The 27,487-nt window shown below is 30.7% G+C and overlaps 4 protein-coding genes and 1 pseudogene across 6 annotated transcripts; 3 read left to right on the forward strand and 2 right to left on the reverse strand.

The window, feature by feature from the left end:
* Nucleotides 1-100: 100 nt before the first annotated feature.
* On the reverse strand, nt 101-2,587 carry LOC117932545. The gene is made up of 5 exons (XM_034853819.1): nt 2,345-2,587; nt 2,215-2,267; nt 1,226-1,346; nt 872-1,095; nt 101-277 (listed from the first exon to the last, which is right to left on the reverse strand). Exons 1-5 carry the CDS (start codon nt 2,537-2,539, stop codon nt 256-258), a joined length of 615 nt encoding a protein of 204 aa, XP_034709710.1. The 5' UTR covers nt 2,540-2,587; the 3' UTR covers nt 101-255.
* Nucleotides 2,588-7,537: 4,950 nt separating this feature from the next.
* LOC117932543 ((+)-neomenthol dehydrogenase-like) lies at nt 7,538-12,291 on the forward strand. Of its 2 annotated transcripts, none has more exons than XM_034853816.1 (5): nt 7,538-8,025; nt 9,594-9,837; nt 10,301-10,375; nt 10,859-11,038; nt 11,619-12,291. In XM_034853816.1, exons 1-5 carry the CDS (start codon nt 8,012-8,014, stop codon nt 11,994-11,996), a joined length of 891 nt encoding a protein of 296 aa, XP_034709707.1. In that variant the 5' UTR covers nt 7,538-8,011; the 3' UTR covers nt 11,997-12,291. The 2 variants fall into 2 exon arrangements, with proteins under 2 accessions (XP_034709707.1, XP_034709706.1); XM_034853815.1 differs by lacking the exon at nt 7,538-8,025 and adding an exon at nt 9,274-9,461.
* Nucleotides 12,292-14,059: 1,768 nt separating this feature from the next.
* Nucleotides 14,060-17,665, forward strand: LOC117932541 ((+)-neomenthol dehydrogenase-like). Its single transcript, XM_034853813.1, has 5 exons — nt 14,060-14,169; nt 14,265-14,508; nt 16,043-16,117; nt 16,447-16,623; nt 17,135-17,665. Exons 1-5 carry the CDS (start codon nt 14,066-14,068, stop codon nt 17,510-17,512), a joined length of 978 nt encoding a protein of 325 aa, XP_034709704.1. The 5' UTR covers nt 14,060-14,065; the 3' UTR covers nt 17,513-17,665.
* Nucleotides 17,666-19,589: 1,924 nt separating this feature from the next.
* Nucleotides 19,590-22,785, forward strand: LOC117932544 ((+)-neomenthol dehydrogenase-like). Of its 2 annotated transcripts, none has more exons than XM_034853817.1 (5): nt 19,590-19,738; nt 19,834-20,077; nt 21,147-21,221; nt 21,550-21,726; nt 22,238-22,785. In XM_034853817.1, exons 1-5 carry the CDS (start codon nt 19,719-19,721, stop codon nt 22,613-22,615), a joined length of 894 nt encoding a protein of 297 aa, XP_034709708.1. In that variant the 5' UTR covers nt 19,590-19,718; the 3' UTR covers nt 22,616-22,785. The 2 variants fall into 2 exon arrangements, with proteins under 2 accessions (XP_034709708.1, XP_034709709.1); XM_034853818.1 differs by lacking the exon at nt 19,590-19,738 and adding an exon at nt 21,017-21,059 and having other exon boundaries at nt 19,908-20,077.
* A 3,324-nt stretch (nt 22,786-26,109) lies between these two features.
* LOC117932520 lies at nt 26,110-26,602 on the reverse strand (annotated as a pseudogene).
* Nucleotides 26,603-27,487: the final 885 nt, after the last annotated feature.

Genomic DNA, 27,487 nt, shown 5'->3' on the forward strand with positions numbered 1-27,487 from the left:
AAAATTTAAGAATAAAAGAAAATAAAAATAAAAGATGAGAAATGCAAAATTGGAATGAATGGAAGAGGCGATAAAATCCATTCATTGGACCTCTCATTTGATTATTTATTTATGCTTCAGTCAATCCCATTCCCACATCAAGAAAGAGTCCAAAAACAAAATAAAATTTATTGAAGTAAATCCACTACTTCTTCGCTAATGGCAAAATAAAATTTATTGAAGGAATTCCACTACTTCCCTAATTGCTTCACGAACTCACGGAATGGAATTGGACAATCTGAAATCAAGAACATCATTGTTATCAAATATAATACAAATATATTGTAAGATGTAAAAGGCTTAAGGAAAGTTTTTTTTTTTTTTTAATTCTTAAAAAAAATGATAAAATCCTTTTTTTTAAAAAAAAAAAATCCTATTTTGAAGAGAGGATCTTAATATTTAAAGGGTTGTATTTTTGTAAATATATTTTAAAAACTATTTTTAAAAATAATATTATTTAAATAAAAAATTTTACAAAAAATCAAGTATGCTAAAATTTCACAAAAAGTTATATATTTTAAAAACAAACATTCAAATAAATACACTTTCAAATAATGCAAAGTAAGATGAGAATAGCATATATATATATATATATATAAGAGTTGGCTTGAAAATATTTTTTAAAAGTACTTTTTAAGCAAAAACGGTTTTTGAAAAAGAAATTAGAAGTTAGACAAAATTAAGGATACACTTCTAAAAAAATTAAAAAATCAATTATAATATTTCATAAAAAACATATTTGAAGTGATTCTTTTAAAAGTATTTTTTAAAAAGTCATTTTCATTAAAACTATCTCAAAAAAATTATTATCGAACACACCTAAATAACTTACACTGCATTCAGAATGAAGTGTCCAACGTCGAGGTCTATGTCTTCATCATTGTTCCAGTCTGTGTCTTCATCACTGCTCCAATATGTGTCTTCATCACTGGAACTGCTCCAATATGTGTCTTCATCACTGGAACTGTTCCAGTCTGTGTATTCATCACTGTTCCAGTATTCATCACTGTTCCAGTCTATGTCTATGTCTTCATCATTGTTCCGGTCCACATGGAACTAAAAGGAATTTTTAAAATAACATAAGAAATTATTTGCTTGAAATTTAAAATATTACAAAAAATTTAAACAATATATAAAAATAATTTATTAAATTTATTGAAATATAACAAAAAAGAAACATATATACCACTTGGAAGCCAGCTAACACACGACATGGAATGCAGACCACTCTCAATAACAGTATTGATTTTCCATTGGAGAGATGGGCAGTATGAAAACTTCTAGGCCCTTGGATCTCCAAATTTGCCCTATATATATATAATAAATCAAATGTAATAGTGAGAAAAATATTATCTCAATTCTCCCCAAAAGAAAATATAACATGGATTAAATTATGTTTGGTTTTGGAAAAAATTGAAGGAAAATATAAGAAAAAAATAGAAAAAGGTTAAAAAAATAAAAAATAAATCTAAAATCAACAAGTTATTTTTATATTCTTTTTCAAACTAATTTCTCTTATTTTCTTTTATTACATAAATATAAAATAATTTTAAAATACATAATTTTTTTTTCATTCCTTAATATTTTCTAGAACCAAACATACCTTTAAGAAAAATAGAGAAAAAAATCTCATAATATTCAATTTTAAAAAAAAAAATCTTTTTTTATGTTTGGTATTCTATGTAAGGTATTAAAATAAAGATTAAAAAAAAAACTCATTTTTTTGGTTTTAACATATAAAAAATAATTTATTAATTTTAAATATATTTTAATTTATTCTTTTATGAAAATTAAAGAGAGCCTAAATTAAAAGTGAAGGAAAGAAAAAAAAAACAACTTACCCTTCTTTGACATGATAACAATTTGGATAGGGTTCCCCATCTCTTTTTTTTGGTTTTAACATATACAAAAATAATGTATTAATTTTAAATATATTTTAATTTATTCTTTTATGAAAATTAAAGAAAGCCTAAATTAAAAATGAAGGAAAGAAAAAAAAACAACTTACCCTTCTTTAAAATGATAACAATTTGGATAGGGTTCCTCATCTCATTTTTTTGGTTTTAACATATACAAAAATAATGTATTAATTTTAAATATATTTTAATTTATTCTTTTATGAAAATTAAAGAGAGCTTAAATTAAAAATGAAGGAAAGAAAAAAAAACAACTTACCCTTTTTTAACATGATAACAATTTGGATAGGGTTCCCCATCGAGGCCATTCACCTAAAAATAAAATAAAATAAATCATAAATGGCAGAAAAAATAAATACCAAGAAAGTAAAAGAATGTAGAGACATTACCTTCTCTATAGGGTGAGTCAAAGTAGAGGAGAAGGGGGTTCTACAATTCCTACATGCCAAAATTTTGACGCGTCTCGATTCAGTTCCATACGGTGGTTTGTTTGGTCTCTTTGCCTTTCTTTTTTCTAATATCCCCTGCAACATTCCCTGAAAAACACCCACGCTGAGTTCAGGCTGGCTAAGGAACAAGACCATTTCTGATATATGGAAAAAGAAAGAAAGAAAAACACAAAACCCAAAGATTAAAATGAATGGTGGGGAGAATATAAGCTTGAATTTTATATCTTGGAGTTTTATTTTGAAAGTATTTTTGTTCAAAATAAGGATAATTATGAATTTAAAAAAAAAAATATTTCTTCTTATCCAAAAATATTACTTTGAATAAATCTCCATTAAAATATTGATGAAATTTGACTTCTAATCTCCTTTATCTTCTCTATTTTGATTTTGAAACCATAGTTTCAAGAATTTGAATGTATTTTTATTCAAAATGAGGATAATTATAAAATTTCAATGTGTTAACTTCTCCTGAATAATTTTGAATATTTGGGTTAGAATAACCGATAAAAGAAAAAGAAAAAGAAAAAGAAAAAATCTATTATGTGTTTGGATTTGGATGTGAGGGAAAATTTTTTGTTTTTGAGAAAAAAAATGAAAAAGAAAACATGGTTGTTGATGTTCGGGTTTTTGAAAAATTTCACAAGAATAGAGTATTTTAAAAAAATATATTTTAATTATTTTTAAAAATGATTTTAAAATATAATTATATAAATATGGGGAATAATTTAAAATAAAATACTTATAAAAATTTGAAAACATAAAAAAGGTTGAAAATATTCTAAAATTATGTTTACTAATTGCTTTTAAAAATTGTTTTTGAAAATAATTTTTAAAAACTGTTGTTTGATGTTGTTTATAACAAAAGTATGTTTGTCAATATTTTAAATAGGGTCTAAGTTTTTAAACAAATTGGATTCGTCGGACCATATTTTTTAATATTTGTTTTTAAAAACTATTTTTTATTTTTTAACTTAAAAATTGTTTTTTAAAAACAAATTTCAGAAAAACATGATCACATGGATTCATGTTTTCCTTTTGTTTTTAAAAACTTGTTAAAACAATTTCCACTTATTTTTTAAAAATTATTCTCTATTTCACTTTATTTTTAAAAATTATTTATAGATAACATTAGTCAAATAGTATTAAAAGTTTTTAAAAACAATTTTTTATTAATAAAAACAAAAAGCCATTTTTAAATCATATGGCCAAAAACATGCTTTATTTTAGAAAATATTAAGAGCTTTTCCCAATAATTTTTTTTAAGAATATTCTCCAAACATACTTTTATTCTAGAAAACATTATGAACCTATTTGTGAATTATATTTAAAAATAGTTTTTTGTTTTTTTAAAATAAAAAAATGTTTTTAGGTTTATTTAGCATAAATAATTTTCTAAAATTCGTTTAAAAAATAAGGTATTTTCAAAGAATATATTTTAATTATTTTAAGTTTTCTTCACTTATTTTTTATTTATTGTTTTTAAAAATAATTGTAGAATGATTTAAAGTAAATAGAAGGAAAAAAGAGCCACAAGTGCCACTCGAATATTGGTCGATAGGACCTTTGAAAAGGGTGCTCACTTAGAATATTTTCATTTTAGGAGACCACAAAAGGGATATCCACGACTTCACACCCTTTTTTTTTTGTTTTAAATTGTTGCATATTTTTTCTTCAAAATCCCTAAATAGTAATAATCTAAGTCCCAAATAGTCATGTTTTTTAAAACTTGTTTTTTAAAAAACATGGGTAAATGGGTTTATAGTTTGCTTTTGTTTTTAAAAATTGGTGAAAATAATTTCTAATTCTTTAAAAATTATTTTATATTTTACTTTATTTTTAAAAATTATTTTCAAATAACAACAATCAAACAATATTAAAAAATTTTAAAAACAATTTTTTGTTTTTTAAAAATAAAAAACTATTTTTAAATCATACAATCAAACAAATTATTATTTTTCTACCATCATAACAGATAATGATTAGGATTGTTTGAGTAATTCATATAATTGTTAGAGAGGGAAATGCACATATTAACAAGAAGCTTAATTCTAGCACGGGATAAATCGACTACAAAAATATTTATCCACTTATAATGGAGTTACATTTATAGAAATATAAATTGAATATATATTCCATTTTTCTTTTTATATTTAATATTAACATTTATAGAAATATAATCATGATATTTATTCAATATAAATGTATATTTAGCATTTCAAATTTCATTTAATAAAACAAATACAAAATTCAACTATTAAGGACATCTAAAAAAAATCACACAAAATCTTTTTTTTTTTAAAATAAACTTTATTCACATATCCATTATCATTCTATTATCCTAAAAAAAATCACTACATTTTTAATGCACATAATTTTTATGTTTATCAACTTGTAAATGAATGTAACTAAATATATAAACTTATTCTAAAGTTTGTAAGCACCCTTTCTTAGTTGTTTATGTCACAACATTAACATAATCAATCAAACCAGTCCAACCTCTTCCAAAAATTATTATTATTTAAAAAAAAATATATTTTTAGACAATCTAAGTCAATGGATGGGTGGTTTAGTTTTAGGAATTTGATTATTGAGTACAGAAACAGAAGTGATTAAAGAGGAAGATAGCAAAATTATAAAAACATCATGTACACAAACATTATTATTATTATTCATATCATAAAATAATATATGGAGAATTCTACGGCATCGAAATGAACACATAAAATAATTATAATCCGCTGTATCCACAAAGTCCACCAGCCCCTCCAACAAAAATTCCATAACCCCTGAACCCCCCACAGTGTAGCATATGGGACGGTTCTCAAATTTTGTAAGCATACCATCATTAACATCAGTGAAATTCCCTCCCAATTTTTCTACAACCTTCATCCCTCTAATATAACATGCAGACCCGTAGCCTCCCTCCGGCGATTCTGTGAACTTATGGCCGCTTCCCATTGGTGGAAAAGGATCTTCCCCAACAGCTGTTCCTCCCCATACTGCTGTGGTTGCATGGCTCGTGAAATTTCTCAACAAACCCTCAGGCCAGTACCCTATCGGCTCATCGTTTCTTCCATAAAAATGTGCTGTAAGCTTGGGCCGCTCATGTGGAAAGTTGGGTCTAAGCGAAGTGGCCCAGCCTAGACATGGATCAGGCAAGCCCAACATAACAAACCTTGCCTACTATCTCGTGTGCCTTGCCTTCCCTTCAATGTTCCTCTTAAGTTTAGTTATATTCTGGGGAGGAGACTCTTAACTTGTTTCTTAGGTGCATACTGTGAATTTGGCAATCGTGCTATTAGACATTAACCACATTTTATGGAGCTTGCTCTTTAGTGCCTACTTTGAGTTCAGCCACATTTTGGCAAGCAGGCTAAGAGTCCAACTCCTTAAATGTGGAGAAACTTAGGTGGTGTTTGTTTTTTGGCTGAATAGAAAAAGTTAAAATATTTGGTTTTTTCTATTAAGTTAAAAGTAACTTATTGACATCATTCAACATAACTAAATTGAACCTATTGATAACAAGTTCACTTTAGTTATATTGGATGATGTCAACATGTTACTTTTACCTTAATAGAAAAAGTCAAATATTTTGACTTTTTCTATTCAGCCAAAAAACAAACATCACCTTAAACTAGAGCTCAATGTCATCCATGATCCAACTCAAAAACAAATAATGGATTAGGCGCAGGGGAGCAAGCTTCGACTCTGCCCTCTTTAAAATGTGCCCAAACTAAGAGTAGACTAACATCCCAAGCTCTACAAAAAGTGGTTGAGTTCGGAGTTGGAATTAGAGGGCAAATGGAGGAGTGATAAAGTTTTATACCATTTGACACTTTTTTTTGTTGGTTTGAGTTTAACATAATCTTATTTGAATCAAATTCATATTGGCTTGTATAAATTTATTTATTTTGGATTGATTTGCATTAAACAAATGTACCTCAAATTGATCTATTTAATAATTGTGTTAATTAACTTAATTATAATTAAAACCTATTTAACTCATTTAAAATTTGATTTTAAAATAAATAGGTAAAAATTGAATCATAATCATATTATATTGAGAGGCTAATCATATAAATTAATATAATAACTAACTTAATTTGATTATTAAATAATATTTAATTATTAAATGGATTAAATGGGTTATACAACATATTACTTATTTAAAAATTACATCTTATTTGGATTCATATGAGCCTAATTATTATGCATATCCTATTTGAATCGATTTATTTAATTAAATGTTTGATCTTTCACATTACATGAACATAAATTACAATCCTAATACTGGGATCTCTGTCTAAATTCCTAATGCTAAGTTCTAAAAAAACCCGTCCATCAAATATTCTAAAGGATATAGGTGGAGAAAATCCTAATAGTTGAACTCACCCTAAAATGGAGCCATGAAACTTTAGATTCTTTCGGGTACCAAATAAGTCAAGTAGCAAAATTAAAAAATTCCCTAACAAAGGGGAAAAAAAAAAAGCATTAAAGTGGTCAACGAACTTAAAAGAAAAAAGAAAAAGAAAAAGGGAAAAACAAACAAACCATATGAGGCTTGGATTGATATCGGGAGAGAAAGAAAGCAAGTCTTGTGGTATTTTGTGATGGAGTAGATTTTGAGATGGTGGATTGAAAAAGAAAAAAGACAAAAAAGTATGCATGTGACAGAAGAGAAAAAACAAAAGGTTCCACCTATGGTACCAAAAAAAAGCATTAAAGTGGTCAACGAACTTAAAAGAAAAAAAAAAAAGAAAAAGGGAAAAACAAACAAACCATATGAGGCTTGGATTGATACCGGGAGAGAAAGAAAGCAAGTCTTGTGGTATTTTGTGATGGAGTAGATTTTGAGATGGTGGATTGAAAAAGAAAAAAGACAAAAAGGTATGCATGTGACAGAAGAGAAAAAACAAAAGGTTCCACCTATGGTACCAAAATCATTTTTTTATTTTATTTGGGTGTTGCTTTAATTTTCTTATTTTATATTTTAAGCTTTATATATATATATATTTATTCTACTGTTTAATAACTTAAATTTTATGAAATATTTTGAAAAACTTGGGTAGGTATTAGGTAATGATGGGGTAAATAATCCAACAAAAAAAGTAGAGGATTTCCCTCCTTCCGGGGAGAGAAAGGCAGGTCGAAAATACTCGAAATTTGGAGGCACCCAGGATTACAACCTCAAACCCACCGCTTCCTACAAGGCTACAGCTACTCTCTTCATCACCCACCATCCATAGCCACCGCTTACAGCCATCATCTTAAACCCCACCACCCTCACCGCAGCGGCCACCATTTCCAACCTCAACACCCACCAGCACCTTCAGCCACAACTCCATCTCCACCTACTCACCATCCAGTACTCACAGCCTCACCACCTCACCCATACACGACCTATCACCGATACCCACGGCCATTTCAAACAGCATGGAGACTGCAGCTGAGGTTCCCGTCAAACCCATCATTTTCTTTTCCAGTCTCTGAGCTTCTTTGGAAGTTTCCTGCCCACCACAGCAGTTTCTTCTCTTCTGGGTATTCATTTAAAAGCAAGACACATCCCCACGATCCATAATCACAGCCACCACTCTCATCCACACCAGCATGGCCTCCCTCAGGTACATTTCCCTCTCGTTTATTTATTCTTCCTATATTTGTTTTCAAATCTCTTCATTGGCAATCCCATAAATTTATTTTTGGAAGAAATTTGAGATAAAATATTTTAGATGGGAATATTAAATCATTTTTTAAAAATTAAATTTTATTTTTAAAAAATAAAATTTATATATGAAATAGATTTATAGTATCTTAGATGAATGAAATCTAAAACCTATGGTAACTTAGTATATTTACATTAAAATTTTAAATTACAAGAAAATTAACCCTTTCTCCTTATCTCAAAAACATTTTTTAAAGATTTATTCATTTTATAAAAAAATAATGATCGATAATATACAATAATAGCATATATCCATACAATACCAAAGTAATATTGAACCTAAAAACATCTATTCATTACTTCTTCGTTCTTAATATATTTTATTTATTTGTTTATTTATTTTATTATAGAATTGATTTCATATTTTATTCATCTTGTATTTAGTGAGTAATTAATTAAGTGTCAAATTGCCTTCACTTATTATATTTTCTCATTGGGTCAATGAAAACATGAATTCTTAGGAAAATAATTTAGTACAATAGTTGTTAACTCTACTAACCTATTAATCTTTCTAAAAATAAAATTAATTATCAACCATTAAAAGAAAATTACATTGTTTAACAAGCATTCACATAAAATTTATTTGACTAAAAATATAATTATAAAAAATAAATTTAATATCTTTAATAACAAGTATTGACATGATGTAATTAGTTATACATTTTGTTTCAAGGTATCAGGAACATAAAAAGAGAAAAATCTATAAAAAAGAAGTCTTGAATACTTTCATCAAGTTTATATGGAAGAATCATGTTAAGAGTAAGCAAGTTGTCATTTTTAACATGATAAAATTATTAGTTGCTGCATGGTTTGTTTAGAAACTGAGTTCTAGACTGTCAAATTGGATTATTAATAAATTGGGTTTGGATTAGATTAATTCTATAATCTAATAAAATTTTCTAAACATTTTATTACTATCATACTAAATTTGTTAGTTTTTAAAGAAATTCAAACGTGTTGAAATCATTAATATTGAATAACTTGAAGTGATTCAAAAAATATTATCCACCTAATTAAAAAATTAAGTGAGAGACGATCCATAACAAATATATGAATAATCAAAGGGGAATATTTTGGGATAAATAATATAACTCATAATTTTACAATATTTTGAAATAATTATAGACTGGTTCACAAATTCATTTAAGTTTCATTTTTCAAAAAAATTGAAGCGCGTTGAAATCTTATCTATCTGTGTTCTTTGAGTTTTGACTCATGGGTACCGCAAAAAATAAAATAAAATTGAGAAATACAAATCAATTGCCTTCTACAAGCCTAGTTTCTCACTTCACACAGCATTCCCAACTCCAGAACAATGGCTGAAGCAACAAACAGGTACTTGGGTTTTTCTCCCATGGCCCCTTTTTTTTTTTTTAACTCTTTTATTCTTTATTTTTTTATTTATAATTTCCAAACACATAAACGGCAACTACTGTGCTTATTTTGTTCTACATTGTATCTTTTCAGGTATGCAGTTATTACAGGAGCAAATAAAGGAATTGGGTTGGAAATATGTAGACAGTTGGCTGCTAATGGGGTGATAGTGGTGTTAACAGCAAGAGATGAGAAGAAAGGTGTTGAAGCTCTTGAAAGTCTCAAAGGATCTGGTCTCTCTAATGTGGTTTTTCATCAGCTTGATGTTGGGGACCCTGCCAGCATTGCCTCCCTTGCAGATTTCATCAAAACCCAGTTTGGGAAGCTTGATATTTTGGTATCATTTAAACCCTCATTTCCATCTTTTTTCTTTTCTGGGTTTTTGTTGTACAAGTCAAATATGTAGAATGCTTCGGAATTGAAAATTTGTGGGATACCCACTTACCCAATTTTTCCCTTGATTTTGCCCTCCTTTTTGATATGATATGTCTGTGATGATTTTGATGCTTTGTGAAGATGGTCAATTTCATTGGATTAGAACTTAATATTGGGAGTTTGAATGCTTTGAGTTTCAATTGTTATGCTTTATGTACTGTGGTAGACTACTTTTATATGATGCACAACCACCCAAATGAAGAATTCTCCTTACCCACTTATAATTCTTGAAAATTTTGAAGTGAATCTTATGATTAGTTCTTGAGGAATAGATGGCCTCCAAATGGTTACTTTCTTTTCCATTACTTTATTTTTTCAGTTTATGGTTAAAAATTGGGTAATTGGCAATGTGGACTTCTGAACAGGTGAACAATGCAGGGATAATTGGAACGCTTGTAACAGATCCTGATGGCTTCAGATTAGGAATCCCTGCTGCTCGGGTATGTTTTCGTATATAATTTCTTTGTTGGCTGAAATTAAGTGAGTGTGGATGGCTAAAAGATCGCACATGGAGTGATTATTTGGAAAAGGAAAGAGAGTAAGCCTATTTGGCAATGCTTTCAAAGATTGTTCTGAACAGTTCTAGTTGAGAACTCAAATATGAAAAACAAGTTTCTTGGCTTATTCTAAGGGTTTATACACTTACATGTAATGTAATAGTTTGTAAAATACTTTTCATATTTTCAATTGTTGCTCATAATACTCTATAAAAAAAAAAATCCCAATTGAAACACTTCAAATTGTTATAAAAATAGTAATCTATTTTCAGAACAAATTTTGAAAAAACTGTTTTGTATTAAAGGTTGCCAAAAGTTAGAAAACTGCCCGACACAGTTTTGTTGTTCTTTCTCCTTTTTTTTGGGTCAGTGGAGTAGGGGTGTAATGGCTGCCTGGAGAATTGAGTTTTTCTTCTAATAATGCAGGCAAAAGTAGGAAAAATCAATTGGAAAGAAATAATGATTGAGCCTTTCGAGCTGGCAGAAGAATGCATGAAAATAAACTATTATGGGCCGAAGAGGATGAGTGAAGTGCTTATTCCTCTTCTCCGGTTATCAGATTCGCCAAGGATTGTTAACGTCTCCTCCTCAATGGGGAGGTTGCAGGTACAAAAATTTGACATTAATCCTCAAACAAAAATAAAGTGGTGGCACCCATCTCACATGTTCAATCAAGTTTGGAACTGCAATTTGACTTGAATGAGAGCCACATAGAGTCCATTTGAAACTAGGAGGGGTCAAGTTTGGTACTGAAATTTCATTTCAACTCCACTCAAAATTTGCTTTGGTTAATTCAACGGACCAAAATGCTTTTAGTGAGCTTATTGAAGTTTAGATTAGCAACAAAAAATTTACTAGTTGTCGCATCTTGTTTGTTTGGAAGAAAACCACATCAAGGAAAGTGTTGATCAATACTCTCGCATAGGGGGTAATGCATGGTATGATATGAATATAATGTACATGGGTTGCCCATATTTCTGAAAATGATCTCTTGTGAATGATTAAGAGCTGTTGGCTTTTGTATGCGTGAATCATTCAATGTTTCTTTTCTTTTATTCCCAACTGGCCTTCTCTTGAGACATTGGTGAAGGGACTATCTTTAAATTTTGAGTTTTTATTTCCAAATTGAGAAATGTGCTCCTAGAAAATGCCTGCTTACCTTACTATTATTGTTGTGTTGTCACAGAATATAAAAAATGAATGGGCTAAAGGAGTGTTAAGTGATGCTGAAAACCTCACAGAAGAGAGAGTGGATGAGGTGTTGAATGTGTTTCTAAAGGATTTCAAGGAGGGATCATTAGAAGCTAAAAGCTGGCCTACTTTTCTCTCTGCCAACACAGTCTCGAAATCAGCCTTGAATGCCTACACAAGGATTATGGCCAAGAAATACTCGACTTTCTGCATCAACTGTGTCTGCCCTGGCTTTGTCAAAACAGATATAAACTACAATAGCGGCATCTTAACTGTTGAAGAAGGAGCTGAAAGCCCTGTGAGATTGGCTCTGCTGCCTGATGGCGGGCCTTCTGGTCAATTCTTTCTAGAAAAGGAAGTGTCTGAATTTTGACTAAAAATGATTCATTACTGGATGTGAAAGAAGAACATCATAGCATAGAGACTCTGTTGATTGCTTCTCATATGGCTTGCATGAATCTCGGGCTAATTAGACTACCCACGAAGGCTTAGTTTTATGTTTGGGTAATATGGATAACTTCGACATTTTTTAAAATTTTAGTTTAATTAAAAAATGGTGTTTGACCTTGAAATGCTGGTTTTTGCATTTAAGAAACTCTCCCAGGCAAGTTATAATCGTCTGTGATCTTACGTAGGTTGTATCATACTTTTAAGGTTTTTGCACTTCACTCATTTGGCTGTTGAGAGCACTAGTTGTGGTTTTGGCCAGTAAACAAAATTTTCTTTCTCTTGAATTTATGGTTAAACTTTTTTTCTCTCTTTTTTACTCGAGACTCCTCATAAATTATGGTGGTGTTTGTTTTTTTGGTTTTTTGCTAAAAGCAATTTAGTTTTAGAATTTAGGTTGTTTGTTTTTCTACTTTTTCACGACTTATTATAAACTTTTTACTAAATAGGAAAAGCTAAAATATGTAGTTTTTTTTAAATAGAAAAAAATAACATATTGGTTTTTTTAATTTTTTAATACTTAATAGAAATAAAATACTATAAAAACAAACAACCTAATATTTAACACTATTAAGCATTAAGGTTCTATTTAGAATTAAGTAAAAAAACAAACACCACCTATGTTTTTTTTCTTCCTTTTATAATATTTTAAAGGAATCAGATTTTTATTTTAATATGAGGAGCAATTAAAAAAAAAAGTAGAAGAATCTTTCATTGGTGGCATTTGATAATAATTTTAGGAAATATTTTTAATTTTTCTAATATTTGAAAAAAAATTTAAGTATTAAAAATATTAAAAATATTTTTTAAAATCATTGTAAAATGTACATTTTATTAATGATTTAAATGGTAGATGGTCATAGTTAATTAATTATTCCTAGTCGCTATTTCTGTTGCATTTGTGTCGCTCCTCTTATGTACATTCACATGTAGCCTTTATTGTATTTTTTTGTTTTTCTATTAAAAAACAATTAAGATGATAAAATAATTATTTTGGTACGTGGTTTATTTAGAAACTTGGGTGTGGTTGGTATGCTAAAAAATTAGGTTTAGATTAGAATAAATTTATAAACTGATTAATTTTTTGGAACTTGTTCTATAATAAATTTGTTATCTATTAAAATGTTGAAGAGTCAACATCTGTCTTGTTCTCAATTTAAATTCTGGATTGTTTTCTTTCTTACAATGTCTTGTTTTTTTCCAATAGATTCCTCAAGGGACAAGGAGATAAGAGTTTGTCAAAGTCAAACCCTTATATATATATATTGTAAATATTCAAAGAATTGCATAAGTTAATTCAAATTAAGGCCTTAAATTGAAAGGGCAAAACTTCAATTTGTCTTGTTGAACTTGTTAATGTCAAATGATTTGAAATTTGAGAGTAATTGAAAAGATATCCAAAATAATTGAGAAGAGAAACCATCTATCACATGGGTAATATAAGAGAATATTTAGGAAACTCATTTTCATAATAAATGAAATAATTATAAAAAGGCTCACGCTTTCATAATATATGAAATAAATTTCATTTTTTCCTTTTTTTCTTCCAAGTCTAATACTTGTTTTTAAAAGTCTTTGTTTTGTGTAGGAATTTTTTTTATCTAAATTTATAATTAACCTTAGACTTTGTATAATAAAAAAATTTAAGGCTTGTTATTTTTATTTTATTTTTATCAAGAATAATTTTTAAAAATAATTAAAATAAGATTGTGTTTGAAAAATCAAAGGTAAATTTTTAATAATATTTTACAGAAAATGATAAAAAAAATATATTAAATCTATTTTAAAAAACTTTATATTTTTAGAATGAATTATCAAAAAAATTGGTGATATAATATAGCAGTTTTAGAAACAATTACCAAACACCAAGTTTGATTTGCCAAACAATTCAAACTAAAGCCTGTTAAATTTGTCGATATCCAATCATGAGTACCACAAAAAATAAGAAAGGAAACAAAAACTTTACTTGTAAATTGTAATTTCTGTCTCAATCGAATGTTTTTAGTACAACCAACCTTGCAAGGAAACAAAAATTCCATCTTCTTCCGCACTTCAAACACAGTACCCATCTCATCAACAATGGCTGAAGCAGCAACAAGGTACTTGGTTTTTATCCCATGGCCCTTTTCACAATCTCCAGCCACATATAAAACAACTGTTTTTCTTACTTTCTTGTGTATTGGGTGTGACTCAGGTATGCAGTTGTTACGGGAGCAAATAAAGGGATTGGGTTGGAAATATGTAGGCAGTTGGCTGCCAATGGGGTGAGAGTGGTGTTAACGGCTAGAGATGAGAAGAGGGGTCTTGAAGCTCTAGAAAGTCTCAAAGGATCTGGTCTCTCTAATCTGGTTTTTCATCAGCTTGATGTTGGGGATCCTGCTAGTATTTCTTCCATTGCAGATTTCATCAAAGCCCAGTTTGGGAAGCTTGATATCTTGGTGAGATTGAAACCCTCATTTCTTGATGATTTTTTTCCTTTTTTTTTTCTCTGGTTTAATTGGTTCTTCTTATGGCAATCACAAGTCTTGGATACTCCTGGATTGATGATTTACAGCATACCCAATTTACCCAAAATTTTCCTTTCAATTTCCCCCTCTTCTGAGAATATGTTTATGAATGTCTGACAATTTCAATGATTATGATGATTTTTGAAGATAGCAAATTTCCCATTTGCCTCCAATTGGCATGTCTTTTGTAATGTGATAGACCACTTTATCTGAAGCAACCACGAAAATGGAGAACCTTTTGTTGTTGTTCTATGTGAGGAAAGAAGGGCCTCGGTTTACTGGAGAGAAATACGTTAGAAACATTGAAATTGTGACGTATATGATTGACTAATGTTTCTTTTGGATTCTCTTCTATATCAACTATCCTCTCCCATCCACAAAAACAGTACCTAAGAAGAATTCTAGCTGGGAAGTCAGGTCCTTGAGGTTGTGCCCCTATTTTTGCTAGCAGTGGAGATTGGAGCATAACCTTATCCAAATATATGCTACATAGTCCATGTTAAAAACTAAAGTTTTCTGTTTGAGTAGAGTTTCACCCTCCAAGCAAGTTGCTAACCTTTCTTATTGATGAGCCTTCCTCTATAACACTAAAATGCATGGTTAGAGTGGGGAGGCCAGTTAGGCCAATTCTTTTCTGATGATCAAGTCGATGATGGGCATCTCAAGGGCTTAAATAGATAAATTGGTAAGAGAAGGAATTCAAAATAGAGAAATCCCCCTTTCCTTGTGGGTCTTTATATCATTCAGGGTTGCACTGATTTGGTGGGTCTGATCCCACCAGTTATTGAGCTGTCTGCTCCATTCTACAGCTGAGTGATTGATCACCTAATCATGTCCTTGATTAACTATCATAGCTTCATAATTTATGTTAAAGGTTCTTCTGATGCAATGTAGGAGGAGTTAATAGCATTTATTGTTTATCTCATCACAATAGATGCAACGTCTGCCATCCTAAGAGGGGACAGGTTCACATCTTGTTGCAATGGTTGCCTCAAAGCAGGGCGGTCATTCTAGGTCATTGCCATTGAAATCCCTATCGCCAAATGACTCGTGTCTCTTCGTATAACATGTGTCCTTTGGTTTGACCGTTCCCACAAGTAGAATTTTTGTATTGTGTAATGTCCAGATTGTATATCATTATACTTATTCCACTATAAACCAGTGCCCTATTTACTCTCCTCGGTTCCATCATTTTCTCTCTTTTTTATATCCATCAATCCATATGGAGTTGCATAAACTTTTATGAGGTGGATTTGCCAATGAATTCCATATATGTTTGCACTTGAGAAAACAAATCTCTCCTTATCCACCATGATTCTTTGAAAATTTTTGAAGTGAATATTTCTTGAGGAATGGAGGACCTCTAAATAGCTGGAAGGTATCTAATAACTTTCTTTATATTTCTTTATTTTTTTGTTCTTTTATAGTTAAAAATTGGATAATAGAAATGTGTGATACTGGGCAGGTGAACAATGCAGGGATAGGTGGAACGGTTGTAACGGATCCTGATGCTTTAAGGTCAAGAATTGCTTCTGCTGAGGTAAGGTATCATATACAATTTCTTTGTTGGCTTAAAGCAATTGATTGTGGCTGTAAGTTCAAAGAAGAGCGGATTTGAAATTCTAATAGCCAATTGGGGTATATTTGAAAGTTGAGAAGGAGAAACATTTAGACTTCTAAGGCCCCATGCTGTTGAGTTTTTCTTCTACCTTCTCTTGAAAGGAATATGAAAATCTTTTCTAGAAACTAGAATTATGGAAGAAAATCTCGTTGCATACCAGAAGCAGTTTTCTTCTTCTCTTTTTATGTTGGAGTAGGGCATATAATGGCTACCAAGAGGATTGAGATTTTCTTCATTTTATTTTGCAGGCAGTAGGAAAAGTCAATTGGAAGGAAATAATGATTGAGCCTTTCGAGCTGGTGGAAGAATGCCTGAAAATAAACTATTATGGGCCAAAGAGGATGATTGAAGCTTTCATTCCTCTTCTCCAGTTATCAGATTTGCCAAGGATTGTCAATGTTTCCTCCTCAATGGGAAAGCTGCAGGTGCAAAATAACACTAATCCTCATTCAGAATACAATGTTGATATATACTTAAGGTGATCAACCATGTTTGTAATTGGGCAATTTGATGAAATTCAGTAGAGTTGGATTGGAGCCAAATGATTCAGTTTGAAACTTGGAAGGATCAAGTTTCGTTGTGAATTTTTCATTACAGCTCCACTCAAAAGATGCCTTGATTGAATCAACAGAACAAAATATTTTTGTAAGCTTATTGAACTTTAGATTGGTGATGGAAGATCTACTTGTCACATCTTGATTTGTTTAGAAGAAAACCATATGAAGAAAAGGGTTGATTGATGCTGTTTGGTAAGTGTAATTAATAATATTGAGGTAATGCATACTAGTATATAATGCACATAACTTGCTTATTTTCCTGGAAATCATCTGTTGTGAATGATTAAGGGCTGTTGCCTTTTGTTTGTGTGGGAGTCAATGAAGCATTTCCCCAAGTCGTATTTTTGCTTACATTACTTTTCTTGTTGTGTTGTTCCAGAATATTAAGAATGAATGGGCAAAAGCAGTGTTAAGTGATGCTGAAAACCTTACAGAAGAGAGGGTGGATGAGGTCTTAAACCAGTTTCTAAAAGATTTCAAAGAGGGATTATTAGAAGCTAAAAGCTGGCCCTCTAATCTGTCTGGCTATACAGTCTCAAAAGCAGCCTTGAATGCCTACACAAGGATTCTGGCCAGGAAGTATCCTACTCTTTGCATCAACTGTGTCTGTCCTGGCTTTGTCAAAACAGATCTAAACTACAACAGTGGCATCTTAACTATCGAAGAAGGTGCTGAAAGCCCTGTGAGATTGGCTCTGCTGCCTGATGGGGGGCCTTCCGGCCAATTCTTCGTTCGGAAGGAAGTGTCTGAATTTTAACTGAAAAAGATTCATTACTACATATGAACTAAGAACATCATAGCACAGAGATACTGTTTATGGCTTCTCTATAATATGTATGAATCCTAGGCTAATAAGACTACCCAGAATTGCTTATGATTAATTTTTATGCTGGAATGCTTTGTTAGTACATATGGCATGTGAGTTTAGTTTTGTAGGGTGACTAATTTTTATGTTGGAACGTCTTTCTAACTGCATAATGACTTGTGATCTTGGATTCTTGAACAATTGAAACTAGTTTTTATCAGTATTTGTTCTAAAACCAAATTGTTCTTTTTTAAATAGAAGATTTAAAAAAAAAATTATAATCAATTTCTTATTTACTGACCTTACAATAAGGAGTTTTTTTTTTAATGAGTATAATTGAAAATTTTAGGGATTTTTATCTTATTAATAACTATTCTTAAAAATAATTCTAACATGATTATATCTAAGAATTTGAATGTAAAAAAAATCTCAAATACGTACTTGTCATAATCTCAATTATATTTAATAATAACCCATAAAAATGATTTAAAAACATTTCATATTTCTTCTAAAAAAACCATATTTCAAAATTTTTAAAACGATTATATACTTACATCATATAACAATTCTCAAAACAGTTATACAGTTATGAAACACCATTTTTTTTTTAAGTTTTATTTTTTAAACAATTCAAACTAGTATTAAATTTATTTATATTCAATCATGAGTACCACAAAAAAAATAAGAAATAAAAACCAACCGTCTAATTTAATTTTTGACTTAGTCATTGGATTATATCGTATAAGAATATCAATTTTCATTACAATAATAATATTGTGCTTGCTTTTATATATGACCACATGACATGATTAAAAAAAATTAAATTAATGATGTTTCATTGGTTGAAACTTGTAAAAAACGTTGTTAGTGACATCATAGATGCAGTTTACTATCCAAAGCGTGATCCATGATGTCACAATGTCATTTTCCTATATGAAAAAAATCAATCTTTATTATCATATGAGCGTCATCATCTGCCTTGCATTTGCATTTATGACCACATACATATTTAGAAACTTGGATGTGGTTCGTATGCTAAAAAATTAGGTTTAGATTAGAATAAATTTATAAATTGATTAATTTTTTGAAACTTGTCCTATAATAAATTCGTTATCTATTAAAATGTTGAACAATCAACATTTGTCTTGTTCTAAATTTAAATTCTGGATTGTTTTGTTTCTTGCAAGTGTCTTGTTTTTTTCCCATAAATTCCTCAAGGGGCAAGGTGCAAAGGGCAAAGAGATAAGAGTTTGTCAAAGTCAAACCCTATATATATATATATATATATATATATATATATATATATATATATATATATATTGTAAATATTCAGAGAATTGCATAAGTTAATTCAAATTAAGGACTTAAATTGAAAGGGCAAAACTTCAATTTGTCTTGTTGAACTTGTTAATGTCAAATGATTTGAAATTAGAGAGTAATTAAAAAGATATTCAAAATAATTGAGAAGAGAAACCATCTATCACATGGGTAATATAAGGGAATATTTAGGAACCTCATTTTCATAATAAATGAAATAATTATAAAAGGCCCACGCTTTCATAATATATGAAATAGAATTTCATTTTTTCCTTTTTTCTTCCCGTCTAATACTTGTTTTTAAAAGTCTTTGTTTTGTGTAGGAATTTTTTTTAATCTAAATTTATAATTAACCTTAGACTTTGTATAATAAAAAAATTTAAGGCTTGTTATTTTTATTTTATTTTTATCAAGAATAATTTTTAAAAATAATTAAAATAAGATTGTGTTTGAAAAATCAAAGGTAAATTTTTAATAATATTTTACAGAAAATGATAAAAAAAAAATATTAAATCTATTTTAAAAAACTTTATATTTTTAGAATGAATTATCAAAAAAATTGGTTATATAGTACAACAGTTTTAGAAACAATTACCAAACACCAAGTTTGATTTCCCAAACAATTCAAACTAAAGCCTGTTAAATTTGTCGATGTCCAATCATGAGTACCACAAAAAATAAGAAAGGAAACAACAACTCTACTTGTAAATTGTAATTTCTGTCTCAATCGAATGCATTACAATAATCATCATTGCTCTTGTTTTTAGTACAACAAACCTTGCAATGAAACAAAAATTCCATCTTCTTCCGCACTTCAAACACAGTACCCATCTCATCAACAATGGCTGAAGCAGCAACAAGGTACTTGGTTTTTATCCCATGGCCCTTTTCACAATCTCCAACCACATATAAAACAACTGTTTTTCTTACTTTCTTGTGTATTGGGTGTGACTCAGGTATGCAGTTGTTACGGGAGCAAATAAAGGGATTGGGTTGGAAATATGTAGGCAGTTGGCTGCCAATGGGGTGAGAGTGGTGTTAACGGCTAGAGATGAGAAGAGGGGTCTTGAAGCTCTAGAAAGTCTCAAAGGATCTGGTCTCTCTAATCTGGTTTTTCATCAGCTTGATGTTGGGGATCCTGCTAGTATTTCTTCCATTGCAGATTTCATCAAAGCCCAGTTTGGGAAGCTTGATATCTTGGTGAGATTGAAACCCTCATTTCTTGGTGAGGTTGTGCCCCTATTTTTGCTAGCAGTGGAGATGGGAGCATAACCTTATCCAAATATATGCTACATAGTCCATGTTAAAAACTAAAGTTTTCTGTTTGAGTAGAGTTTCACCCTCCAAGCAAGTTGCTAACCTTTCTTACTGATGAGCCTTCCTCTATAACACTAAAATGCATGGTTAGAGTGGGGAGGCCAGTTAGGCCAATTCTTTTCTGATGATCAAGTCGATGATGGGCATCTCAAGGGCTTAAATAGATAAATTGGTAAGAGAAGGAATTCAAAATAGAGAAATCCCCCTTCCCTTGTGCGTCTTTATATCATTCAGGGTTGCACTGATTTGGTGGGTCTGATCCCACCAGTTATTGAGCTGTCTGCTCCATTCTATAGCTGAGTGATTGATCACCTAATCTTGTCCTTGATTAACTATCATAGCTTCATAATTTATGTTAAAGGTTCTTCTGATGCAATGTAGGAGGAGTTAATAGCATTTATTGTTTATCTCATCACAATAGATGCAACGTCTGCCATCCTAAGAGGGGACAGGTTCACATCTTGTTGCAATGGTTGCCTCAAAGCAGGGCGGTCATTCTAGGTCATTGCCATTGAAATCCCTATCGCCAAATGACTCGTGTCTCTTCGTATAACATGTGTCCTTTGGTTTGACCGTTCCCACAAGTAGAATTTTTGTATTGTGTAATGTCCAGATTGTATATCATTATACTTATTCCACTATAAACCAGTGCCCTATTTACTCTCCTCGGTTCCATCATTTTCTCTCTTTTTTATATCCATCAATCCATATGGAGTTGCATAAACTTTTATGAGGTGGATTTGCCAATGAATTCCATATATGTTTGCACTTGATAAAACAAATGTCTCCTCATCCACCATGATTCCTTGAAAATTTTTGAAGTGAATATTTCTTGAGGAATGGAGGACCTCTAAATAGCTGGAAGGTATCTAATAACTTTCTTTTTATTTCTTTATTTTTTTGTTCTTTTATAGTTAAAAATTGGATAATAGAAATGTGTGATACTGGACAGGTGAACAATGCAGGGATAGGTGGAACGGTTGTAACGGATCCTGATGCTTTAAGGTCAAGATATGCTTCTGCTGAGGTAAGGTATCATACACAATTTCTTTGTTGGCTTAAAGCAATTGATTGTGGCTGTAAGTTCAAAGAAGAGCGGATTTGAAATTCTAATAGCCATTGGGGTATATTTGAAAGTTGAAAAGGAGCAACATTTAGACTTCTAAGGCCCCATGCTGTTGAGTTTTTCTTCTACCTTCTCTTGAAAGGAAGATGAAAATCTTTTCTAGAAACTAGAATTATGGAAGAAAATCTTGTTGCATACCAGAAGCAGTTTTCTTCTTCTCTTTTTATGTTGGAGTAGGGAATATAATGGCTACCAAGAGGATTGAGATTTTCTTCATTTTATTTTGCAGGAAGTAGGAAAAGTCAATTGGAAGGGAATAAGGCTTGAGCCTTTCGAGCTGGTGGAAGAATGCCTGAAAATAAACTATTATGGGCCAAAGAGGATGATTGAAGCCTTCATTCCTCTTCTCCAGTTGTCAGATTCGCCAAGGATTGTCAATGTTTCCTCCTCAATGGGAAAGCTGCAGGTGCAAAATAACACTAATCCTCATTCAGAATACAATGTTGATATATACTTAAGATGTTCAACCATGTTTGTAATTGGGCAATTTGAGGAAATTCAGTAGAGTTGGATTGGAGCCAAATGATTCAGTTTGAAACTTGGAAGGATCAAGTTTCATTGTGAATTTTTCATTACAGCTCCACTCAAAAGATGCCTTGATTGAATCAACAGAACAAAATATTTTTGTAAGCTTATTGAACTTTAGATTGGTGATGGAAGATCTACTTGTCACATCTTGATTTGTTTAGAAGAAAACCATATGAAGAAAAGGGTTGATTGATGCTGTTTGGTAAGTGTAATTAATAATATTGAGGTAATGCATACTATTATATAATGCACATAACTTGCTTATTTTCCTGGAAATCATCTGTTGTGAATGATTAAGGGCTGTTGCCTTTTGTTTGTGTGGGAGTCCATGAAGCATTTCCCCAAGTCTTATTTTTGCTTACATTACTTTTCTTGTTGTGTTGTTCCAGAATATTAAGAATGAATGGGCAAAAGCAGTGTTAAGTGATGCTGAAAACCTTACAGAAGAGAGGGTGGATGAGGTCTTAAACCAGTTTCTAAAAGATTTCAAAGAGGGATTATTAGAAGCTAAAAGCTGGCCCTCTAATCTGTCTGGCTATACAGTCTCAAAAGCAGCCTTGAATGCCTACACAAGGATTCTGGCCAGGAAGTATCCTACTCTTTGCATCAACTGTGTCTGTCCTGGCTTTGTCAAAACAGATCTAAACTACAACAGTGGCATCTTAACTATCGAAGAAGGTGCTGAAAGCCCTGTGAGATTGGCTCTGCTGCCTGATGGGGGGCCTTCCGGCCAATTCTTCGTTCGGAAGGAAGTGTCTGAATTTTAACTGAAAAAGATTCATTACTTCATATGAACTAAGAACATCATAGCACAGAGATACTGTTTATGGCTTCTCTATAATATGTATGAATCCCAGGCTAATAAGACCACCCAGAATTGCTTATGATTAATTTTTATGCTGGAATGCTTTGTTAGTACATATGGCATGTGAGCTTAGATTTGTAGGGTGACTAATTTTTATGTTGGAATGTCTTTCTAACTGCGTAATGACTTGTGATCTTGGATTCTTGAACAATTGAAACTAGTTTTTATCAGTATTTGTTCTAAAACCAAATTGTTCTTTTTTAAATAGAAGAGGTTTTTTTTTTTAAAATTATAATCAATTTCTTATTTATTGACCTTACAATAAGGAGTTTTTTTTAATGAGTATAATAGAAAATTTTAGGGATTTTTATCTTATTAATAACTATTCTTAAAAATAATTATAACAAGATTACATCTAAGAATTTGAATGTAAAAAAAATCTCAAATACGTACTTGTCATAATCTCAATTATATTTAATAATAACCCATAAAAATGATTTAAAAACATTTCATATTTATTCTAAAAAAACCATATTTCAAAAATTTTAAAACGATTATATAGTTACATCATATAACAATTCTCAAAACAGTTATACAGTAATAAAACACCATTTTTTTTTTTAAGTTTTATTTTTAAACAATTCAAACTAGTATTAATTTTATTTATATTCAATCATGAGTACCAAAAAAATATAAGAAATGAAAACCAACCGTCTAATTTAATTTTTGACTTAGTCATTGGATTATATCGTTTAAGAATATCAATTTTCATTACAATAATAATATTGTGCTTGCTTTTATATATGACCACATGACATGATTATAAAAAATTAAATTAATGATGTTTCATTGGTTGAACCTTGTAAAAAACGTTGTTAGTGACATCATAGACGCAGTTTACTATCCAAAGCGTGATCCATGATGTCACAATGTCATTTTCCTATATGAAAAAAATCAATCTTTATTATCACATGAACGTCATCATCTATCTTGCATTTGCATTTGCTTTTATGACCACATACATATTTAGAAACTTAGGTGTGGTTCGTATGCTAAAAAATTAGGTTTAGATTAGAATAAATTTATAAATTGATTAATTTTTTGGAACTTGTCCTATAGTAAATTCGTTATCTATTAAAATATTGAAGAGTCAACATCTGTCTTGCTCTAAATTAAAATTCTGGATTGTTTTGTTTCTTACAGGTGTCTTGTTTTTTTCCAATAGATTCCTCAAAGGGCAAGGTGCAAAGGGCAGGGAGAGAAGAGTTTGTCAAAGCCAAACCCTTATATATATATATTGTAAATATTCAAAGAATTGCATAATTTAATTCAAATTAAGGCCTGTGGATCCCGCATTTTGGCTCATGCTTTTTCCACTAAATGGCGAGCTTGATTTTATTTTCGAAAATGATTTTATCGTTTGAAAAATGACTTGGAGGCGCCACTTATTTTTGTTTTATTTTTTAAAAGGGTAAACAAAATAAGAAAGAAAACCCTAAGCGTGACTCCTCATTTTGGAAAAAGTGATCTACAAAAAACCAGATAGGGCTCGGGGGTCAGGTTACTTATCGGGAAAGTACAGTAAAAAAACCATAGCACCCCTCTAAGTCCTTAAAGTTGGGTTTCTACTAATAAAATGAAGTTGACATGACAATCAATAGGAAAATCAATGGATACTCAAATCGATTATATACATATAGGAATCAAAACATGCATAGAGAATTACTAGAATGGGAGTGGATGCATACCTGAGCCACAAACGAGCAATGTGCTATCATAAAAATGGGGTCAGTGTATAATAAAGAGTACAAAACATATCACATGTATCACCAAACATAAACTAAAACTGTTCGAGGGAAATTTGGATTTTTGAAATTTATTTGAAAATTGGAGTCTTAGAGATTATTTGAAAATTGGAGTTTTATAGATTATTTGAAAATTGGATCTTTAGGAATTACATGTAAGAATGAGAATTTTAGAAATTAAATTTGAAAGGAATTAGAATTTTGAAAATTATTTGAGAGTTTGGGATTTAAAAATAAATAAATTACGAAAATTGGGGCTTTGGAAATTAAATTTTAAAAGAAATCAGAATTGAAAATTATTTGAGAAGTAGAAACTATGAAAATTGGATTACAAAATATAAAATCTTGGAAATCATTCGAAGGCTGATTTTTTTAGAAATAAGTGAATAAAATGATAATAATAATAATAAATAAATGTGAAAATCGGTATTTTGGAAATTGGAAACTAAGTTCCAAAATTAGAAAACTGGGATTTCAGAAACTGAGAGTTAAATTCAAAAATTGGAATTTTGGAGGATTATTTAGAGAAAGAATTTTAAATAAATGAATAAGTCAATAAATAAATAAATGGAATGATAACAATAATGAAAATAATAATGATTAGATAAATAATTGCGAAAATTGGAATTCTGGATTTAGAAATTGGAAATTTGAAGAATTATTTATGGATGGAATTTTAAATAAATGAATAAGTGAATAAATAAATAAACGGAATAATAATAATAATGAAAATAATAGTGATTAGATAAATAATTGCAAAAATTGGAATTCTGGATTTAGAAATTGGAAATTTGATTTGGGAATCGAAAAAATGGAAAATTGGAATTTCGGAAATTAGGAATTAAATTTGGAAATCGAAATTTTGAAAAATTATTTAAAGATAGAAGTTTTGAAAATTATAAATAAATAAAATAATAATAATAATGAAAATAATTATTATTAAATAAATAAATGTGAGAGTTGACATTTTGAAAATTGGAAATCGGAATTTTAAAGAATGATTTAAATATGGGATTTAAAAAAAAATTAAAAAAATAAATAAATAGAATAATGATAGTAACAGAAATATAATGATCAAATAAATAAATTTGAAAATTGGAAATCAAAATTTTGAAGAATTACTAAAAGGTGGAATTTTAAAAATAAATAAGTAAAATAATAATAATACCATAAATAATAATGATTAAGTAAATAAATGTGGAAATTAGAAAATTGGAATTTTGTTGGAAAATAAAAATTCGAAAATTAAATTTAAGAAAAGGGGACTTTGAAAAATTATTTGACAATAATTTTTTTTTTTTTGAAAGGAATTAGAGTTTCGAATATTTAAATTGAAGAATTAGAATTTTTGGAAAATTATTATTATTATTACTATTTTATTATATTTTTTTAAAAAGAAAAAGAAAGAAAAAAAAAGTAAATTTTCGAAAAATTAAGTTTTAAGGATTTGGAATCTGAAAAATTAAACTTTGATATTAAGGTATGAGGAATAATATAAAAAAGTACAAAAAAATAAAAAAACGAAATGTGGTATTTTAGGTGGTGTAGTGGCCATGGCCATGTAGGTGTAGGGCATTTGGGATATGGGCCCAAGGTTGGATATGGGTCCAACCAACATTTTGGGCAACTGGGCTTCCAGCAGGCTGGGCATTTAAGCAACCAAGTGCAGTGTTGGCCCACTTCTAACTGACTGCCCATACAAAATTAAGTCTTCCTGGCTAACTCCATATTGAGTCTCAAGACATTCATAAACTGCTTCTATGTCAGCATAAGTATTGGATTCACCGGGCTTACCAGTAGAGGCTCCATAGCCAGAATAGTCATATCCCATGAGATTTAACTCTAAGATTGACCTTGAGCTGAACAAAGAGATCATAAAGCTGGCCAAGGTCAGCAGCATTGCCATGAGAGTACAGCAGAGTGAGGCGAGCATAAGGGTTTCTCGGATAGAAAACGACGATCTTATTGCCACGCTTGGTATCGACAAGCAGAACATCAAGCGAACTATCGTCGGTAAGTGGAATCTGCATCGAAGAGGACACCGCCACGAGCCTGCCATCATCGCGTTTCTTCACCTGGTACGTCGTCGGCGACAGCGGAAAGAAGGTGAATTTCGCCGCTAACCGCAAGACCATGCACCCCATTTCCTCCGAAATGGTGGCTGGAGTCACAACTCATTGATGGATAAAACAACCCAAATACATGTGTAGACAGAAAACAAAAGAAAGGAAGAGCGAGAAAGAAGGGAGAGCTTTTTGGGTTTGTTCTTAAACGTAGAGAGAGAAAATGTGGTGAAATGGAATGAATGTATATAGATGTGGTGTATGTTGATGGCGAAATTCCCCCGCTACAGTGATCGTCAACAGCAATGGAATCTCGGTCAACACAGAGTAGCAATTCCTCCTTCCTCCTGTAAAAAGGTGTCCGAACGGGATGTCCAAACACACCCTCCGACGGTTTTATCAGCCATGGATCAGGAGATCAAACTATCAGGTTGTTTTTGGAGATAGTTGGCCTTCTTTTTTATGGATAACTAGCTTACCTTCCTTCTTGTACGAAGCCTCTTTTATAGAGTGTCAGAAAGCATGGCACCGCTTGGCTAGTGGGTCCCATTGTCATGATTGTGGCTCATAGGCAAAGCAATCGTGACATTTCTGGTGTCAGAAGGCGGTTGTCAGGAAGGTATTTTGGCGGTGGACGTTGCAGCAATTTACGACTTTTAAATATCGGGGATGTGTCAGGAAACTTGAGAAGACTTAGGAATGTCTTGTTGAATGTATCTTGCATTAATGATGAGTGACAGTTCTGGGAACTTGGTTGTCAGTGTCGTTAGAGTTATCTTTTCGATTGTGGGCAGAGATGGATCCGGCGAATCGCGAGTGTTTGACGAGATAAGCTGCCCGGGTATGTTATCACTAGAGTAGCCGGACATGTCTATCCGGGGAAGCTGAATCGTCATCCTTTTCCATCCGGTGGAATGCGCCGGATGTGAAGTATTTGGAGAAGGTGGAACGTCGGCCAGATCCGGA

This window comes from Vitis riparia, chromosome 15 (assembly GCF_004353265.1).
Source record: "Vitis riparia cultivar Riparia Gloire de Montpellier isolate 1030 chromosome 15, EGFV_Vit.rip_1.0, whole genome shotgun sequence".
Lineage (NCBI taxonomy): Eukaryota > Viridiplantae > Streptophyta > Magnoliopsida > Vitales > Vitaceae > Vitis > Vitis riparia.